This window comes from Nomascus leucogenys, chromosome 18 (genome assembly GCF_006542625.1).
Source record: "Nomascus leucogenys isolate Asia chromosome 18, Asia_NLE_v1, whole genome shotgun sequence".
In the NCBI taxonomy this organism is placed as follows: Eukaryota; Metazoa; Chordata; class Mammalia; order Primates; family Hylobatidae; genus Nomascus; species Nomascus leucogenys.
In genome coordinates this window covers 72,676,178-72,695,556 of record NC_044398.1, presented here as the reverse complement: position 1 = coordinate 72,695,556, position 19,379 = coordinate 72,676,178, and the positions used below count along the sequence as shown (strand labels likewise).

Below are 19,379 nucleotides of genomic sequence, written 5' to 3'. Positions count from 1 at the left end.
TTACCCTCAAACTATATTTCCAAGAATCTCCTCCTGTTTCTTCCACTGCTGCAATTAAAAATATGTAATAATGACATTTTCAACATCTTGGTTTAGAAAACAAAGATTTGAATAACATCAGTATAATATTTCTGTGAACTGTTTTAAACATAACATTAAGATCAAATCCTTGGGAACACAGGCCTTACACAGATTTTGTTACTATATGCTACGGATCACAGCTGTGTATCTCACAGTCGTCTATTAAGTGCTTACTATATCCATAAGCATTCTCATTTTCGATAAAAACTCTTTATGGAAAAAAGCTCAAAGTAGTTGTCATTTCCAGGGTATCTGCTATCACCTGATCCAATATCACTAGAATTCTGAGAATCATTTCATTTCAATACAGTAATCATGTTTCACTAGGTACAATAATTACTCACACTCTCCATAAATTTCTTGTATTTAAAGAAAAATACTTCAGGGCTCTTAAAAATTTAGGGTCTCAATGCTTCATGTTACAATATTGTATGTACTGTATAAAGAAAGCAAATTGAAAAAAGAAGTTTCAGAAAAAAGCAAAAAAAAAAAAAAAAACAAGAAAAGACATGTTGTACAGTACAATCCTGTATTAAAACTAAAATTACTTTTAAAAACCAAAAGCATGGTGAAGATAAGTATTACAAAAACTTTTGGGCACTCTTAAAATATTAGGAAACATGTGTAACTACACAAGGGCATGCAACCAAAGGGAAAAGGGAGGCTAAAATCTAGCCTATGTCCCACCATAGCTTAAGTAATTCACATACAAGTACTTTATTAGACACATGATTTCTTGATTTTCTACAGCAAGGGTCCCAATAGACTTATTCTACTTATCTATCTAGTACTAAAATTCAAACAGATATAAAGATGTCCTGTCCAAAACAAACAAACAAAAAAACTATTCATCAAAAACCTCCAAATTTCTTTGCAAGAATTTCTACAAATAAAAAATAATATGGAATGAATCACAAAATAGAAACTGACCTGATAAGAGAGAGTTAATTTTATACTTTTGTTTGAAACTACATGATATATTTGTAAAGGAATCTAAAAACTAAAAAGGTCTTTTCCTGGACAAAATTCTACATCATATTTGCATAAGTCATTCATTTTCTGCTTCTCAATTTGTTCTAATGGATAACAACGAAAGAGTAAGTTAATTTTAAAAAACCAAGATTTCCAGATCAAAAGTGCTGTATGAAAATACAATATTATACCTATCAATCAAACAGATATTTATAGAAAGGGGAGAAAAGTCATGCTAACACTAAAAAATTAATTCTTACTAAAGCCTTCTGGGTCTTCTTCCCACATTGTCAGTTCTTCTTCAGTTAACAGAAAATAATGAGAGACTAATCTTCTACATATCTCTGTCAAAGTAGGATATGTGAAGAATGCCATCTTAATCTTATGGGCTTCAAGAGTTTCAGGGCTGCTATCTAGAAAAATGAAATTTCCAAGTTAATTGTATAGCCAAACATTGTAGCTACATTGGATTATGTAACTTAATAAATAAAAAATACACTCTCAGGGAAAAAGTTACACTTGTGTATAAATTTTCATTTTTATTATAAACAAATCTCAAAGATACACTTTCCTTACAACACACCCACATCAATCTTGCCTCTGGCATTACAGCTTATATATTACCATGCAATACTATCACGGCATACTGAAATAACTTCCTCATAATGTAGAGGGTGTGGGGGGGTGTATGCATGTGTTTCTCTCTCCCCCACCAACAAGACTTCTTCATTCATCTTGGCACACACGCATACGAATGAATTTCAAATAATATAACAATTTAACCTGTCTAGAAACAATCACACTTTATATAAAGTCAGAGAAAGCTTTTATTTGTTCAAATGAATACACTCTACAATATGAGCTGCAGTGATAACTATAGTACCTAATTCTTAAAGTCTCTAAGCTTCAACCAATTTGTGCTACAAAAAATGGCTTATTAAATGCACTATGTTGTTTTTAAAAGCTAGTATAAACATACTAAAGCCTATAATCCTTGTATCTTTTTCATGTCCCAGCAACAATTTATTTTTCAGACTAAAATAACATTTTTTAAAAAGTTTATAATTATAGCAATTATATCACACTTAAGATTAAAATAATTCTTTTAAACGGCCAATAAAGCAATTACCTTCAAAATTTTTGGATGGCTTATAAGCATAATTTTTGACAATCATCTTAATAAGATTCATACATTGGACAATGAATCGTTCAAATGTAACGCCTTCACCAACTTCTGTAAAAACATAGCTTACAGAAAATTCCAGTGATCTCTGAATTAGAGGAGTAAATGAAAAGGGATGCTGATCCAAGAAGTCCAAAAGCTGTAAAAAAAATAAATAAATAAAAATTAAAATGTATTTTCCCCAAATTCATATTGGAATATAATCACTCCAATTATAACTTTACTAATAATCATTTAGCAGTTTGAACCTTAGTGTGGAGTCTATGTTCACTCAGTTTTACATGTATCATAACTCTTCTTGAGGAACATCATATAATGAGGATTACGTTAGATTATATCTGATAATAAGAACTTTCCATTATTTTCAGTACAGAAACCAAAACAGACCCAATTCATACTTAATTTTATAACAATGGGTAAATATGATACCAAATGCTTAAATATACAATAGACCTTTAAAAGTAACAGACTAAGGTAAAGAATTTAAATATTATCTTCCCTTTCCCATATGAATTATATTTTAATGTATCAAATAGCTGAGGAGGGAGATGTCTTCTTTATAGAAGAATTTCAGCTAATAAATGCAAAAGGAATAACAGAATTAGAATGCCATCATTTTGTAACTCCTGATCAAATAATGGATCTAGGCAAATGATGATCAACAGCTGTTAAAATAAGAGAAAAGCTGCTGAGGAAATTTGATAGATCACTCATCAATCTTAGCCACAGAAAAAGAAACCAATGAGAACAAAGACACAACGTACCAGAATCTCTGGGACACATTTAAAGCAGTGTGTAGAGGGAAATTTATAGCACTAAATGCCCACAAGAGAAAGCAGGAAAGATCTAAAATCGACACCCTCACATTACAATTAAAAGAACTAGAGAAGGAAGAGCAAACACACGCCAAAGCTAGCAGAAGGCAAGAAATAACTAAGATCAGAGCAGAACTGAAGGAGACAGAGACACAAAAAAACCTTTCAAAAAACAGATGAATCTAGGAGCTGGTTTTTTTTTGAAAAGATCAACAAAAGTGATAGACCGCTAGGAAGACTAATAAAGAAGAAAAGAGAGAAGAATCAAACAGACACAATAAAAATGATAAGAGTATCACCACCAATCCCACAGAAATACTAACATCAGAGAACACTGTAAACACTTCTACGCACATAAACTAGAAAATCTACAAGAAATGGATAAATTCCTGGACACATACACCCTCCCAAGACTAAACCAGGAAGAAGTTGAATCTCTGAATAGACCAATTTCAGGCTCTGAAATTGAGGCAATAATCAATAGCCCACCAACCAAAAAAAGCCCCGGACCAGACAGATTCACAGCTGAATTCTACCAGAGGTACAAAGAGGAGCTGGTACCATTCCTTCTGAAACTATTCCAATCAATAGAAAAAGAGGGAATCCTCCCTAAATCCTTTTATGAGGCCAGCATCATCTTGATACCAAAGCCTCGCAGAGATACAACAAAAAAAAGAGAATTTTAGACCAATATCCCTGATGAACATCAATGCAAAAATCCTCAATAAAATACTGGCAAACAAACCGAATCCAGCAGCACATCAAAAAGCTTACCCACCATGATCAAGTTGGCTTCATTCCTGGAATGCAAGGCTGGTTCAACATATGCAAATCAATAAACATAATCCATCACATAAACAGACCCAAAGATAAAAACCACATGATTATCTCAATAGATGCAGAAAAGGCCTTCGACAAAATTCAACAGCCCTTCATCCTAAAAACTCTCAATAAACTAGGTACTGATGGAACGTATCTCAAAATAATGAGAACTATTTATGACAAACTCACAACCAATATACTGAATGGGCAAAAACTGGAAGCATTCTCTTTGAAAACTGGCACAAGACAGGGATACCCTCTCTCACCACTCCTATTCAACATAGTGTTGGAAGTTCTGGCCAGGGCAATCAGGCAAGAGAAAGAAATAAATGGTATGCAATTAGGAAAAGAGGAAGTCAGCCAGGCGCGGTGGCTCATGCCTGTAATCCCATTTCTTTCGGAGGTCAAGGCGGGCGGATCACAAGATCAGGAGATAGAGACCATCCTGGCTAACATGGTGAAACCCTGTCTCTACTAAAAATACAAAAAAAAATTAGCCAGGCATGGTGGCGGGTACCTGTAGTCCCAGCTACTCAGGAGGCTGAGGCAGGAGAATGGTGTGAACCCGGGAGGCAGAGCTTGCAGTGACCCAAGATCACGCCACTGTACTCCAACCTGAGCGACAGAGCAGACTCTGTCTCCAAAAAGAAAAAAAAAAAAAAACAAGTTAAAGAGGAAGTTAAATGTCCCTGTTTACAGATGACATGATTGTACATTTAGAAAACCCCATCATCTCAGCCTAAAATCTCCTTAAGCTGATAAGCAACTTCAGCAAAGTCTCAGGATACAAAATTAATGTGCAAAAATCACAAGCATTCCTACATATCAATAACAGACAAACAGCCAAATCATAAGTGAACTCCCATTCACAACTGCTACAAAGAGAATAAAATACCTAGAATCCAACTTACAAGGGATGTGAAGGACTTCTTCAAGGAGAACTACAAACCACTGCTCAACAAAATAAGAGGACACAAACAAATAGAAGAACATTCCATGCTCGTGGATAGAAAGAATGAATATTGTGAAAATGGCCATACTGCTCAAGGTAATTTATAGATTCAATGCCATCCCCATCAAGCTACCAATGACTTTCTTCACAGAATTGGAAAAAAACTACTTTAAAGTTCATATGGAACCAAAAAAGAGCCCGCGTTGCCAAGACAGTCCTAAGCCAAAAAGAACAAAGCTGGAGGCATCATACTACCTGACTTCGAACTATACTACAAGACTGCAGTAACCAAAACAGCATGGTACTGGTACCAAAACAGAGATATAGACCAATGGAACAGAACAGAGGCCTCAGAAATAACACTACACATCTACAACCATCTGATCTTTGACAAACCTGACAAAAACAAGAAATGGGGAAAGGATTCCTATTGAATAAATGGTGCTGGGAAAACTGGCTAGCCATATGTAGAAAGCTGAAACTAGATCCCTTCCTTATACCTTATACAAAAATTAATTCAAGATGGATTAAAGACTTAACTGTTAGACCTAAAACCATAAAAACCCTAAAGAAAACCTAGGAAATACCATTCAGGACATAGGTATGGGCAAAGACTTCATGACTAAAACACCAAAAGCAATGGCAACAAAAGCCAAAATTGACAAATGGGATCTAATTAAATTAAAGAGCTTCTGCACAGCAAAAGAAAACTACCATCAGAGTGAACAGGCAACCTACAGAATGGGAGACAATTTTTGCAATCTACCCATCTGACAAAGGGCTAATATCCAGAATCTACAAACAACTTAAACAAATTCACAAGAAAAAATCAAACAACCCTATCAAAAAGTGGGCAAAGGATATGAACAGACACTTCTCAAAAGAAGACATTTATGCAGCCAACAGACACATGACAAAATGCTCATCATCACTGGTCATCAGAGAAATGCAAATCAAAACCACAATGAGATACCATCTCACACCAGTTAGAATGGTGATCATTAAAAAGGAAACAACAGGTGCTGGAGAGGATATGGAGAAATAGGAACGCTTTTACACTGTTGGGGGGACTGTAAACTGGTTCAACCATTGTGGAAGACAGTGTGGCAATTCCTCAGGGATCTAGAACTAGAAATACCATTTGACCCAGCCATCTCATTACTGGGTATATACCCAAAGGATTATAAATCATGCTACTAGAAAGACACAGGCACACGTATGTTTATTGAGGTGCTATTCACAATAGCAAAGACTTGGAACCAACCCAAATGTCCATCAACGATAGACTGGATTAAGAAAATGTGGCACATATATACCATGGAATACTATGCAGCCATAAACAAGGATGAGTTCACATCCTTTTGTAGGGACATGGATGAAGCTGGAAACCATCCTTCTGAGCAAACTATTGCAAGGACAGAAAACCAAACACCGCATGTTCTCACTCATAGGTGGGAATCGAACAATGAGAACACTTGGACACAGGGTGGGGAACATCACACACCAGGGCCTGTTGTGGGGTGGTGGAATGGAGGAGGGATAGCATTAGGAGAAATACCTAATGTAAATAACGAGTTAATTGGTGCAGCCAATCAACATGGCACAATTATACATACGTAACATGAAATTGCAGGCCGGGCGCGGTGGCTCACGCTTGTAATCCCAGCACTTTGGGAGGCTGAGGTGGGCGGATCACGAGGTCAGGAGATCGAGACCACGGTGAAACCCCGTCTCTACTAAAAATACAAAAAATTAGCCAGGCGTGGTGGCGGGCGCCTATAGTCCCAGCTACTCGGGGGGCTGAGGCAGGAGAATGGAGTGAACCCAGGAGGCGGAGCTTGCAGTGAGCCGAGATTGCGCCACTGCACTCCAGCCTGGGTGACAGAGCGAAACTCCGTCTCAAAAAAAAAAAAAAAAAAAAAAAGAAATTGCTTCCAACGTGTTATATAAAGTAGAATAAATTACAGATACCATCTATCCATGTCATTACCTTAAAAAAGAGTTGAAAGAAATGAAAAATCTCACAGCTAAATAAATGTGTTTTCTAAAACAGATCATCTAAATAATGCTTTTTAAATTTTACTTATGTAACTGATATACTGAGTAGGGACTGTGAGGCAGCAGAGCTGCAAGCAAGTGTCAGTGATATATACTGTATAGTCCTCTTTGACTAGGCACATCATCCGTTTTACTTTGCTTTGTGTTTTTTTTTAACAGAGAATCTTAGTCAATTTTATAATGTATCTTGGAAGATTAGGTGAACTTTTGTTGAGGCTACTTCGAACAAGAGAAACGGAGACAAATGAAACTAAAGGTAATTACTACCTAAAACACAAAAGATAAAAAACAGCTCATTTCTGCTCCTTTACTCTCCTCCCAGGGAATAAGCAACCCCTACCCTATTATTGAATCTTTAATTAAAAAGGGAAATAGATTACAGATTTAGGTATTCCCACCTGTCTTCAAGTACCTATTTTAGTGCAAGCAGTCCCCAAGGTAGGTCTTTCTAACTGCTGTAACCCAATTCTTTGCACTTCTCCCAATCCTTCAAGCCCAAAATTTCATAAAAATTAATGTTTTATAAAATGTAATTATACACACTGCCTACCACAGTGCACCCCTTATAATTCCACTCAAAAGATGCTTAGTATGGACGAAGATAGTCTGATGGTTATTCTGAATATACTGACTTCCTGTCTGCTACATTTGATCTACTTCTAGCTGAACTGCACTGCTATCTTCTTTATCTCCACTTTCTCCAGTGGGTCAAAGAATAATGAGCTTTAGAGGAATCAAATACTCTAATATTTATTAGAATTTATTTTTCATGTACCAAGGTGACTTACACTATGACACATGGTATATAAATTTAATTATTATATGCATTCTAAAGTACATATAAAAGCAATTTTTAGCTTTCCTATAAGGAGTCAGAACGTAGGTTTCCTTATACTAAAGTGAAAATGTATGGTTATAAAAACATCACTTTCCTTTCTAAATTTGAATTATGTGTATTATATTTGAGAAAACAAGTTTTTAAAAAACTTACCACTTTAGTAAAAAGAATGATGGTCTTTTCCAGTCTATCTCTACACACATTATCTGTACCTATACTTCTACCTGTTAAAAATACATTTCAAATATTAGAAGTTAATAAGTTCACAACCAAGACAACATCAAAATTTTTATAAAAACAATATTGCTGGTTTTATTTTTGCACATTTTGCATTATGAATTCATTATTTAAAAAGCAATACCAAGATTTACACTGAGTAACAGACACAGTAGCCCTCTGTGCCATATTATACAAAATTAACCCTAATATATGAACTGAACTCACTTTTATAGTAAAAGAATAGTCGTTTTAGCAATGAATCATGGATAATATTTAAAAACTAAATGTCATAGTTGAAGTATTTTTCAAGTAACATACATGTGTAAAATAAAGCAGTCAAGGAGTAACATACTCATTATCATTTTTTCTGTATCTTCTGACAAATTTATTCTGATAATTTCCCTGACGTGATTTTTTTTTTGTACATTCAGAACAATGTCCACCAGCTTATCAGCTACTCTGCTCTCTAATAATACTCTTCATATTCTGTTTGTTCATTTGTCTTATTCTCTCCTGGAAGGGCTTGTATTCTTCCTTCTGCTACGCCCACAAGGATGGCCAGAGAAAAATGACTATTTTTAGAAAACGTAGTAACACAATATGAACATTCTTATTCATCTTTGCATGCGTAGTACCCAGAACAGTGTCTGCCAACAGGCTCAACAATGTTTTACTAAATTGAAACTGACTAACATAAAACAATCAGTAGCTCCTTAAAAGTGAGTAGACTAAGATATCTTCTCAGGATAGCAAATCCCCAAACAAACACACACACACACACACACACACTCTTATGTGTGCACACATGTGTATGTCCAAATAAAGGTGCTTACAATCACATGGAAGAAGATAACAAACAGACCACCAGTAAAATACAACACAAATATAAATGCTATAGTCTCTCATGTGGGGTAGTGAATAACAAAGGATGCTAAAGATAAGCCAGTGGAGGTTAATGAACAAGGGATTTACAAAATGAAACTGTCAGTTAAGGAAAGTTGTATCACAGTGACATGCAACAAATACTAAAAGCGAAAGAGTCTACAAGAAGTCTAAACAGGATTTGGCATATAGTCTATAGATAATATTTGTTAAACATATGACTGTTGTGAACGTCTGTCTGGAAAGGGGTAGCCGCAGTAGAAACAGAGAAAGAGGAATGAACACAAAATAGATTTTTTTTTTTTTCTTGAGACAGGGTTTGTTCTGTCACCCAGGTTAAAGTGTAGTGATGAGATCACTGCTCACTGCAGCCTCAACCTCTCAGGCTCAATCAATCCTTCCTTAGTAGCTGGGACTACAGGCACATGCCACCATGCCTGGCTAACTTTTTAACACTTTTTGTAGAGACAGGGTTTCATCATGTTGCCCAGGCTGGTCTCCAACTCCTGGGCTCAAGCAATTCATTCGCCTCGGCCTCCCAAAGTGCTGGGGTTACAGGCATGAGTCACCACGCCTGGCCTCAGGGAAATCTTTTTTAAAAAATCTATTTTGGCCAGGCAAGGTGGCTCATACCTGTAATTCCAACACTTTGGGAGACAAAGGTGGGCGGATCGCTTTAGCCCAGGAGCTTGAGACCAGCCTGGCAACAAGGCAAATTCCTCTACACTCCTTACCAGTAGAGTAGTCCCCTCTTAGTTTTGCTTTCCTCAGTATCAGGTGCCTGTGGTCAATCACAATCCAAAAATATTAAATAGAAAATTCCAGAAATAAACAATTCTTAAGTTTTCAATTGTGCATCATTCTGAGTATGATGATAAATCTCAAGCTGGCCCACTCCGTCCTGCCCCAGATGAGAATCCTCCCTTTGTCCAGCAAATACCGGCTATATACACTACCTGCCTGTTAATCACTTAGTAGCCATTTTGGATACTAGCTCAAAAAAGCACAGTACACAAAGGGTTTGGTACTATCTGTGGTTTCAGGCATCCGCTGTAGGTCTTGGTTCTCAGTCCAAGGTGGGACTTCTGTATATGAGACAAAAGCTAAACTTCTAACTTCAGAAAGTTGATACAAAATACTCATTTTAGCTACATATAGGATCTCTGCAGCTATCAAGTGCTCACTCAGGGGGCAATTGGACAAGACATTTTCTCCAGATTTATAAGTGTGCAACAGAAGCTATTAATGAATTAGCATCTATTAATCCCTCATTAATCCTAGCTATTAATGAATGAATATGCTATTAATGAATAAAAATTCTACAGTAAAAAGGACTGCAACGAAAGTACTTACTGCATTCCAGAAACTGTTTTAGACGTTCAAATATTCCATGTAAAAAACCCTAGAAAAGAATATTATTTTAAATATCTCAATTTATTGTTATAAACATTTACCTTGTATGTTTTTCAGGGATACTAAAACAAATCTATCACATCACTTAAAAAAATTAGCCAAAGAAAAATAAGTTAAAATTAGTTAAGCAAAAAACAATTCACTATTATAAACAAGTCGTCCACAGGAAAATAACTACAGTATTTCATCTCTTCAATATCTCATTTAGTTACATAAATCACTTTGCAATGAATAAAAAATTACTTTCTAAGCATCCTGTTTCACTAAACACTCTCTATTCTCCTTACTGCTTTAATTTTTCTTCACAGGCTTTAAATCCCTTGAAATACTGCACTTGTCCATTTATTATGTGGCTCCTCCCATTAGAATATAAGCTCCTTGAGAGCCAGAACTTTGCTCTGTTTACTGCTTTATCCCAGAATCCTGAAACATCGTTTGGTAATAATAAGTATTCAAAAAATGAATACATGGTACCAATTATTTACACCACGGTTCTTAACTTCAAGTATATGACACATTGGTCCTCACATACTAGTATTAGACAGGCATCGACATATACCAGCTAGGTCTAATGGACCCTTTTTTTGAAAACATATTCTAAGATATGTTTTGAATAACAGGAATAAACATAAAGAAATAGTGAAAAAAACTTAAAAATTTTAATAAGAATTTAAACATAGAAGACATCTTTGTATCAATAAATGTTGGCGTATAAACATCATAAAAGATGTCACACACTCAATTAGCAAATGAGGTAGTCTCGTTTGTCATGAAATACTGGATGATGATGGCTTTCCTGGAAAATAATTAACTCTAGAATGCCACAATTCCTCTCTATCAAATATATTGTTCATTGATCAATTCTTGAGTTTGAGAAAATTCAACTAGGATACCATTATCTGAAGACTTAGTGTCTGAGATTTAACTTAGACAATTTCATTGTTAACATTAGAGTCAAGAGTACTGCTCTCAGACTCTCAATATCCATCCACTGACTCATCAAAAAACTAGTAAACCTATTCCTCTGTCAATTTCCTTCCTTCTCTCTGTCATTTCAGGCAGAAAATGTAAAATTCTGAATCCTCACCTGTGTTAAATAAAAGCTAAAAGCAGAGTAAAATGAATGTTTCCAGTCTTCCTTTATACCTTCTGGAAATGTGATGCAATACAATTAACACAATTTAATTGGGTTAAATTAACTGGCAACACAATTTAAAAAAAGAAGAAAACTTCAGGATGACAACTTCACTACTGCATCATCTTCCATTTTCACACTATTTCGGTCTTTTTAAAGCATAGTTGACAATAATTGAAAATGAAAAGTAACAACAGAACAATGAAACAGCAAAAGGTTTCAATATAAAAGAATTAGGTCACCAAGATCCCATAAGTCTCTTAAATTTATAAAAGGGTCCAATAGTCCTATTCTCCAAAGAAAGTAGAAAATTATAAAAGCCATCGATTTTAAAAGCCATCATTATCATTGTGCCTGCCTTCAGAGCCCAGAATCTTACCACCGTCATATATCGTTTCTTTAGCATCTTTTAAGCTCTCTGTTATTTTTAAGATTTTTAGGTCAGGTGCGGTGGCTCACGCCTGTAATCCCAGCACTTCGGGAGGCCAAGGCGGGTGGATTACCTGAGGTCAGGAGTTCGAGACCAGCCTGGCCAATATTGTGAAACCCCGTCTCTATTAAAAATACAAAAACTTAGCTGGGCGTGGTGGCGGGTGCCTGTAATCCCAGCCACTCAGGAGGATAAGGCAGGAGAATTGCTTGACCTTGGGAGGCAGAGGTTGCAGTGAGCCGAGATCACGCCATTGCACTCCAGCCTGCGCGACAGACTGAGATGTCTCAAAAAAAAAAAAAGATTTTTATATTATTTGAAATGTTGTCTTTAATTTGTTAAGATTTTATCCTCTTTCTAATTGACTGATGTACTTAATTGCTACAATAAGGCATTTATAACTGAGTAAAGGTTGACATATGATTTATGCAAACAGAAGACTCTCAAGGGAAAGCCAAAGCTCACAAAATATCGATGATAGCCAGTGCAAACTACTAATTCACCTTATAGGAATATAAATCAAATCAATTCATTTTCACTTAAAAAAAGATAAACATAATATTCTAGTTAATATAATGAGAGTAATATTGCATATAATTCCTGAGGTTTGACATATTGCTTCTACCATAAAGGATTTATTCATTAAACAAATAACTATTAAGCATTTACTATACAGAAAAGACTGTTCCAAGCTCCGAGTCACAGTTAATAAAACAAAGCCCCTCCCTTCATGGAATTTATACATTCTAGTTAGGGAATTGAAAGGGAGTTGTCAAGTTGGTTTCTCAAAAATCTTTTTTGGCAGAATGGCAATTAAAATGTATCTGGATTTAAATCGAGGCTTGATATTATCTTTCAGCAATTTGGTAATATGTATCGATACTGTGGAGGGGCATATGCTTAACCCAACATTTTCAATTCCAGGAATTTATCCTAAAGGGATTAGAAAACCACATAACAGTTACCCAAATGTTCACTCCATATATTTTATCAAAAATAAAAAACTGAGAACCTATATGTCTGTCAACAGACAATTGTGTAAGTACATTATAAGAATCCTATATTAATATCTCTTTTTTAAAAAATTAGTCTACTGACACTAATCATATGAATGTACCATACAATCATTTTAAAAATAACATGTAACAATGTAACTGACAAGGGAAAAATACCTATAAAATGCTGAGTTTGTTTTTAAAATGTAAGTAAGGAGACAACATGTAAATATGATCCCATTTGCATCAAATTGAGTGAGAAGGTCTATCCAGAATAATATGCATAAAATGTCTTCAAGGATATTTATAAACCTTAGCAGTATCTCTGAAGAGTAAGATTATAAATCATTTTTTAGTTTCTTTTCCTATAATTTTTAACTTAAAAAAAGCATGTCAATTTTCATAAAATGAAATAACCAGCACATTATGATGATGTATATTAATGGGTTTTAAACTCTTTTAATAATAGAACAATTACTTCAATCAAATCTCATCAATATACAAAAAATACTATTTTTTTTAATCGCTCTGGTCAAATCTAGCAGGGGAGACCCAAAGACCCAATTAGATTTGTTTTTTCCTCAAGTCCTTAGGAACCCCCAAAGCAACTTACAAAAAGCAATGTTTTACCTGAGCTAAACTTACTGTGAATACTAACACAAATCTAAGTATAATAAAATGCCATTTATTTAAAAAAAAAAAAAATGCAACTAGGCCAAGCACGGCCACGCCTGTAATCCCAGCACTTTGGGAGGCCAAAGAGGGCGGATCACTTGAGGCCAGGAGTTCAAGACCAGCCTGGCAGAAATGGTAAAACCTCATCTCTACTAAAAATACAAAAATTAGCTGGGCGTGGTGGTGCATGTCTGTAATCCCAGCGACGTGGGAGGCTGAGGCAGGAGAACTGCTTGAACCCAGGAGGCAGAGGTTGCAGAGACCCAAGATTGCACCATGCACTCCAGCCTGGGTGACAGAGCGAGACTCCGTCTCAATAAATAAATAAATAAATAAATAATTAAAAAATAATAATAAAAGGAAGATGGCTATCTACAGACAATGAATAGACATCACAACTTATGATCGATTTGACAAGGTTTTTCTCTCTTATATATTTTTTTATTTTATTTATTTATTTATTTTTTTTTATTTTTTATTTTTTTTGAGACGGAGTCTCGCTGTCGCCCAGGCTGGAGTGCAGTAGCGCAATCTCGGCTCACTGCAAGCTCCGCCTCCCGGGTTCACGCCATTCTCCTGCCTCAGCCTCTCCGAGCAGCTGGGACTACAGGTGCCCGCCACCATGCCTGGCTAATTTTTTGTATTTTTTAGTAGAGACGGGGTTTCACCGTGGTCTCAATCTCCTGACCTCGTGATCCGCCCACCTCGGCCTCCCAAAGTGCTGGGATTACAAGCGTGAGCCACCGCGCCCGGCCATATATTTATTTTTTTAATTGACTGAGAAGAGCATGTATTAATGTAATGATCAGACAGAAAAAAAACAAATTTATTTTAAATACATAAAAACAAAGGAAAATATTAAGTATATAGATAACTATCTACAATGTACCTGGTAATGTTATAATAGCATTCAAATTCAGAGGAGTTCATTTTAATTCAAATTCAAATTAACACTCTCAATGTATCATGGCATCCTTGAGAAATATCCTGGGCCTATTTCCTCTCCTTCACACAACAGCCACTTTGATGTAGTGAAAACAGACCAGAAGTCTACAAGTCAGAATGGTAAAAAACTAGATGGTCACTTAATAAAAACTCTTCTAATTGAATGCCAAATAAAAAGAGCACTCTTTCAAACATTCAGGAAAATACCACTTTCCCAAAGTCACAGCAAATTTCTTCGATCACTTACCATCACCTCCATATTCTTATGAGGTTCCACAAATCCATTAACAGTTAACTTACGCAGCACTGAAAAGCAAAAGCAAGCTTTACTTGAAACTTATTTTATCCTACTAAAATTACAATCAAAGAAAGATTCAGGATCTCAAAACTTAATCAAGCTTGGAGGTTAATCTGGGTTAGAAAGTTAACTCCTGGTCATTTGGCTGGGAAATTAGTGGGAAAAATGGAACTAAATCTATTTCTCCTAACTCACAAATGCAGTGTTCTTCTGACTTATTGTTACTCCTCATGTTTCTAAAACTGGATTCCAAAATTTAGTGTAATTTATATAATTGTTAGTACTTCTTACCTGCAATAACTGAAATCGGGAAAGTTATTTCTATTTCACAAACTTTAAGCTATGACTCGTCGGTAACCAAAAAACTTCATTCAGTTTTAGGCTATATTAATGGAAATACAATTATCTCCTAAAAACAATATAAAAATTAAACCCTATTTCCAAATTTGGAATCAACTACACTGCTCAACTGTGACATTTCATGAGTAACAATGACAAACTAGTGTACCCAGAGAGATAAGCAGGATAATAGATTTGAAGGCAGAGCTAGATTTAAATCCTTGCTCGATTGTCTACAGTTGTAATACTACTTTGGGCAACATTTCTCATCTGTTTCCTCATCTGCAAAATGCAGTTAACAAATCCTACTTCATTCATAGGGTTATTGATGGATTCCATGGTATATGTAAAATATAGCAATTATTTAGCAACAATAAGGATGGTGACAGTGTAAGAGACAAAATTAAAAGTTCATTAAATAAGCATTGCTGTTACAGTACTAAAGAATTATACCGTAAATAGTGTTTATGAGGTCTAAAGGCAATGGATTAAATTTAGGTTTAGAATGTAGCTGTCTACGAGAACTTCGGTTTGTAAGTCTAAAGCAATGTATTAAAATTAGGTTTAGAATGTAGCTGTTTATAAGACCTTCAGTTTGAAATCATCACATGCAACTCAGAAGTTGCTGCATCATAACGATGCAGTAAGTTTTCCTCGTTTTCGTAAGGAGAAAACAGAATTCAAATTGAATCCCTTATTCTGGATATGGTTTCTCACCACAAGACCTTGAGCCACAATACCTGAGAGGATCCTTTCCTTCTCATCACCTAGTTACCTTCCACTTATCCTTTAAGATTATGGCTCAAAGATCACTTTCTCAGGGAAATTTTTTCTGATCATATTATCAGTTATCATAATATCATAAGGCCTCTGTCGCAGGTGTCACTTTAAATATATTTGTGGGATCATTTTATTAAGTCTGTCTCCCCAGTGCCAAGGACCTATACATTTGTCGAATGAAATAATGAATGCACCCATGTCTAAAAGATACTAAACGCACATAAGTGTAAATTCAGATAGAGATTACACAAAACAAAAATTCTAGTTTGGAGTATTTCTTCATTTCAGAACAGAAACGTATAGTTACAGAACAAAATTTTCCAGGGCAGGATGTCTCTAAAAGTTAATGTGAATCTAAGACCTTCAGATGGTGAGGTATTAAAAAGCTTAAGGCAGGCAAAGATATAGTAAAGCTACATCTTTTTCGTCAGGAGTTAAGCTTTGAAATCAATAAGGTAAGAAAACCCTATAATCAAAAGAAATCTTGAAAATTTCTTAATCATTAAATATACTACTATACACACAGCTTTGTATACACAGCCTTATATCGGTTTCTGTAATTCTTTCTGAGCAAACATTTCTAATGTCTGTAATTTCTTCCTCAAGGATGTTAACAAAACCATCTCCACTCACTTTTATAACTACTTCTACAATGGATTTTATTTTTCAACAGTCCTTTAAAATAATCCAAACATTTCTTCACAGGTTTCACAAAATGTGCTGACAGTATGGGATTTGTGCATCCATTGTCTGGTGAAAATAAGTGATGTATTAAGGCAATGCCAAGACTGATGGGATTCCAAGGTACCAGAATGAGTATGATAAAAGAACTTATAGGTAAAACTAAAAAGAATGCAAACTGAGAGTAAGAGAGAAACTGATGCTGCCTGAGATCAAACTAAGAAAAACAAACTAGGCCAGGCACAGTGCTCATCCCTGTCATCCTATCACTTTGGGAGGTCAAGGCAGGAGGATCACTTGAAGCTAGGAGTTCAAGACCAGAAAGATGTAAAAATCAGCCTGGTGCAGTGGCATGTGCCTGTAGTCCCAGTTACTCAGGAAGCTGCAGTGAGAGGATCATTTGAGCCCAGGAGTTCAAGGTTGCAGTGAGCTATGATTATGCCACTGCACTTCAACCTGGGAGACAGAGCAAGACCCTGTCTGTCCAAAAAAACAAAAAACATCAACAACAACACCAACAAAAAAAAAGAAAAGAGTCTTAGCAACCAGAACAGAAAGAAGAGAGGGACTAGAAAAGTAAAGAATGAGACAAATGAGTATATTTTAGAAGAAAAGGAACCTGGGAATACATTCATCACGATAAACAGCTCAATGAAAGTGAGATAGAGATTTATGCTAAGGGAATGCCTGCAAGCAACATATACCAAAACGCAGGCCAAGACAGCATCCTATCAAGCACCTTCTGAAATCTAAGTGAGCCTGAGGCACTAAGATGAAAGATGGAGCCCTGCCTTTCCAGGGAAAGGAGGGATGAAAGACAGTGCTCATTCCAGCCTGGAGAAAAAATTTTAGGAAAGTTGGCATGACAATGATAAGTGTAGGGGTCCAGAATGAGAAAAAAAAAAGTAGAAACAAAAACTAGAAGCATTTGAAAAAAATATATTCAGACCCATGAGGCTGCAATAATGTGAATCTAACTATCCACTTCAACTTACTATATGTGCTTTCAAAAATCAGAAGGAGTAGAGGAAGAGCTACTGCCACAAAACTATAAATAAGCCCTAATCTTTCAGGGAGACATAAACCTCTTATTTTTCCAGTGAAACTGGGAACAGAAAACCCATCTAAAGGAACTATTTGGTGAGTGTTCTGAGGTATCTCATTTCAAAAATGAACATATCAAGCTTAATAGTACCTTTCAATGATAGCAGAGTTCGTTCTAGTGAACTCAGAATTGCAGCTTCATTGCCAGAAGAAACTTGTTGCAGGAATGTGTCTGTGTGGTGATTCCACAGAGAGCAGGCAAAATTATAAATTCCAGAAGCTAACTGCAAAAAAAAGGCAACAAATTTATTCATAGTGTATTATAGATTTCAGTAATACATTAGAACTACAAAGTAATATATTTTAGTTTTGCAACTAAGCACACATTTTCTGAGAGATCTGAAATAGTCAAAGAGTATTTGTGACAATGTTTCATACTTTTTTAGCCACAACGCACAGTAACACATACAGCTTACACTGGCTGCTAAACACAGACACACCCCTAAAATACTAGTTTCTTAAAACAATATTAATACCTCATCAAATGCCTGCATTGCAGTCTTATATATTCTATCTTTATTCTTTTTATCTCCACTAAAGGTTGCAATCTCAGTTTAAAACAATGATTTATGGACTGTCACTGAGTATGTCAGATAAATCAATATATGAAGATATACAAAGGAGAAAGCCTTCCGTGTTCTGCCAGTTCTACCCATATGGCTTTTGCACATTTAATGCCAGGAACATACAAACCACATGGTTTCTCAGTTGCTTTACTAAAGTGTGCTGATGTGTAAAAACCTGACCCTCACATTAAGAATGTAGTTAATCTCTGCCTCACACTTTGAGGCAGAACATCTTCCAGTGATATCTTCAATTTTTTTCAGGAGTTCTCGGAGCAATCCAGCTGAGTCTACATGGCTATTTACTTTAAATTAAAATTAGATAAAAGTATTTATGACTAGTTATCATCAGCATACTTCAGAATACTTTTTCTTACTCAAGATGTAAGCATCTCATGTTGACTAATTAAATGCTATTTATAGAACAGGCATCAGAAACCAGAGCTGCAATCCTGTTAAAATCATGTTTTTATGAAAAAATCAAATTCCATTTGTTAGTTTAAGTATTTTTAATGTGCCATTAAAACGGCTTCACCATATCCCCCAGGGCAACTTTGCATGTATCCACACAGAACACACAAGCTTAGCAAAAGGCTTGAACCTCAGTTAATCTGAGTCTTGGCAAAACATCCTGTGATTCTCCCAGAACACAAGAGGATAGAAGGCTTGTAAGAAACTTACAACACCATCTCCTACTCGTCTCTTTATCTCCTCCATTAGGCTATCATGAGACAGTTTCTCATCACCTCTCAGGTTCTGAAGAGGTATAAGGCTTTCCGCCCTACTCCCCTTAAAATACACTGCAGAATATAAAACTACTGAGCTGTATAGTCTAGAATTGGCTTCTCAGCAATTAGGCATCCCACAAGTCACATTAGAGTCATCCATCTCCTATTGTTTCTGTGTCATTCTTTCTGGTGTATGAGACAAGGCCCACAGGAAGCTGGCACCTGTAGGTGCTTCCTTTCTCTATCTAAATTAAATAATGAACTGCCTGAATCTAAAAGTGGTTCACTGTATCTTTACAAACTAAATCAGTCAGGGATGCCTTGGCCCTGCCTCATCTTGTGTGTATACTTCACAACAGGTACAATGACTACTTATTAAGCTACTTTAGCATATTCTCAAGTTTATATGCAATATTTCAAAGAGTAAAATCAAACTGTTGAATCCTAATGTTTCACTATAGCCAAAATACT

The 19,379-nt window shown here is 35.7% G+C and overlaps 1 protein-coding gene across 2 annotated transcripts in view; it reads right to left on the bottom strand.

Annotated features, from left to right (window-relative positions):
• Positions 1-19,379, bottom strand: part of IPO11 (importin 11) — a 217,835-nt gene that overhangs the window by 139,863 nt on the left and 58,593 nt on the right. For both annotated transcript variants that reach the window (XM_003265977.4, XM_030799092.1), the window contains exons 6-12: positions 17,709-17,841; positions 14,663-14,721; positions 10,176-10,224; positions 7,875-7,945; positions 2,183-2,375; positions 1,314-1,466; positions 5-48 (exon numbers count right to left, since the gene is read on the bottom strand). In XM_003265977.4, coding sequence (XP_003266025.1) covers positions 5-48; positions 1,314-1,466; positions 2,183-2,375; positions 7,875-7,945; positions 10,176-10,224; positions 14,663-14,721; positions 17,709-17,841 — 702 coding nt within the window. The remainder of the gene's footprint in view (positions 1-4; positions 49-1,313; positions 1,467-2,182; positions 2,376-7,874; positions 7,946-10,175; positions 10,225-14,662; positions 14,722-17,708; positions 17,842-19,379) is intronic.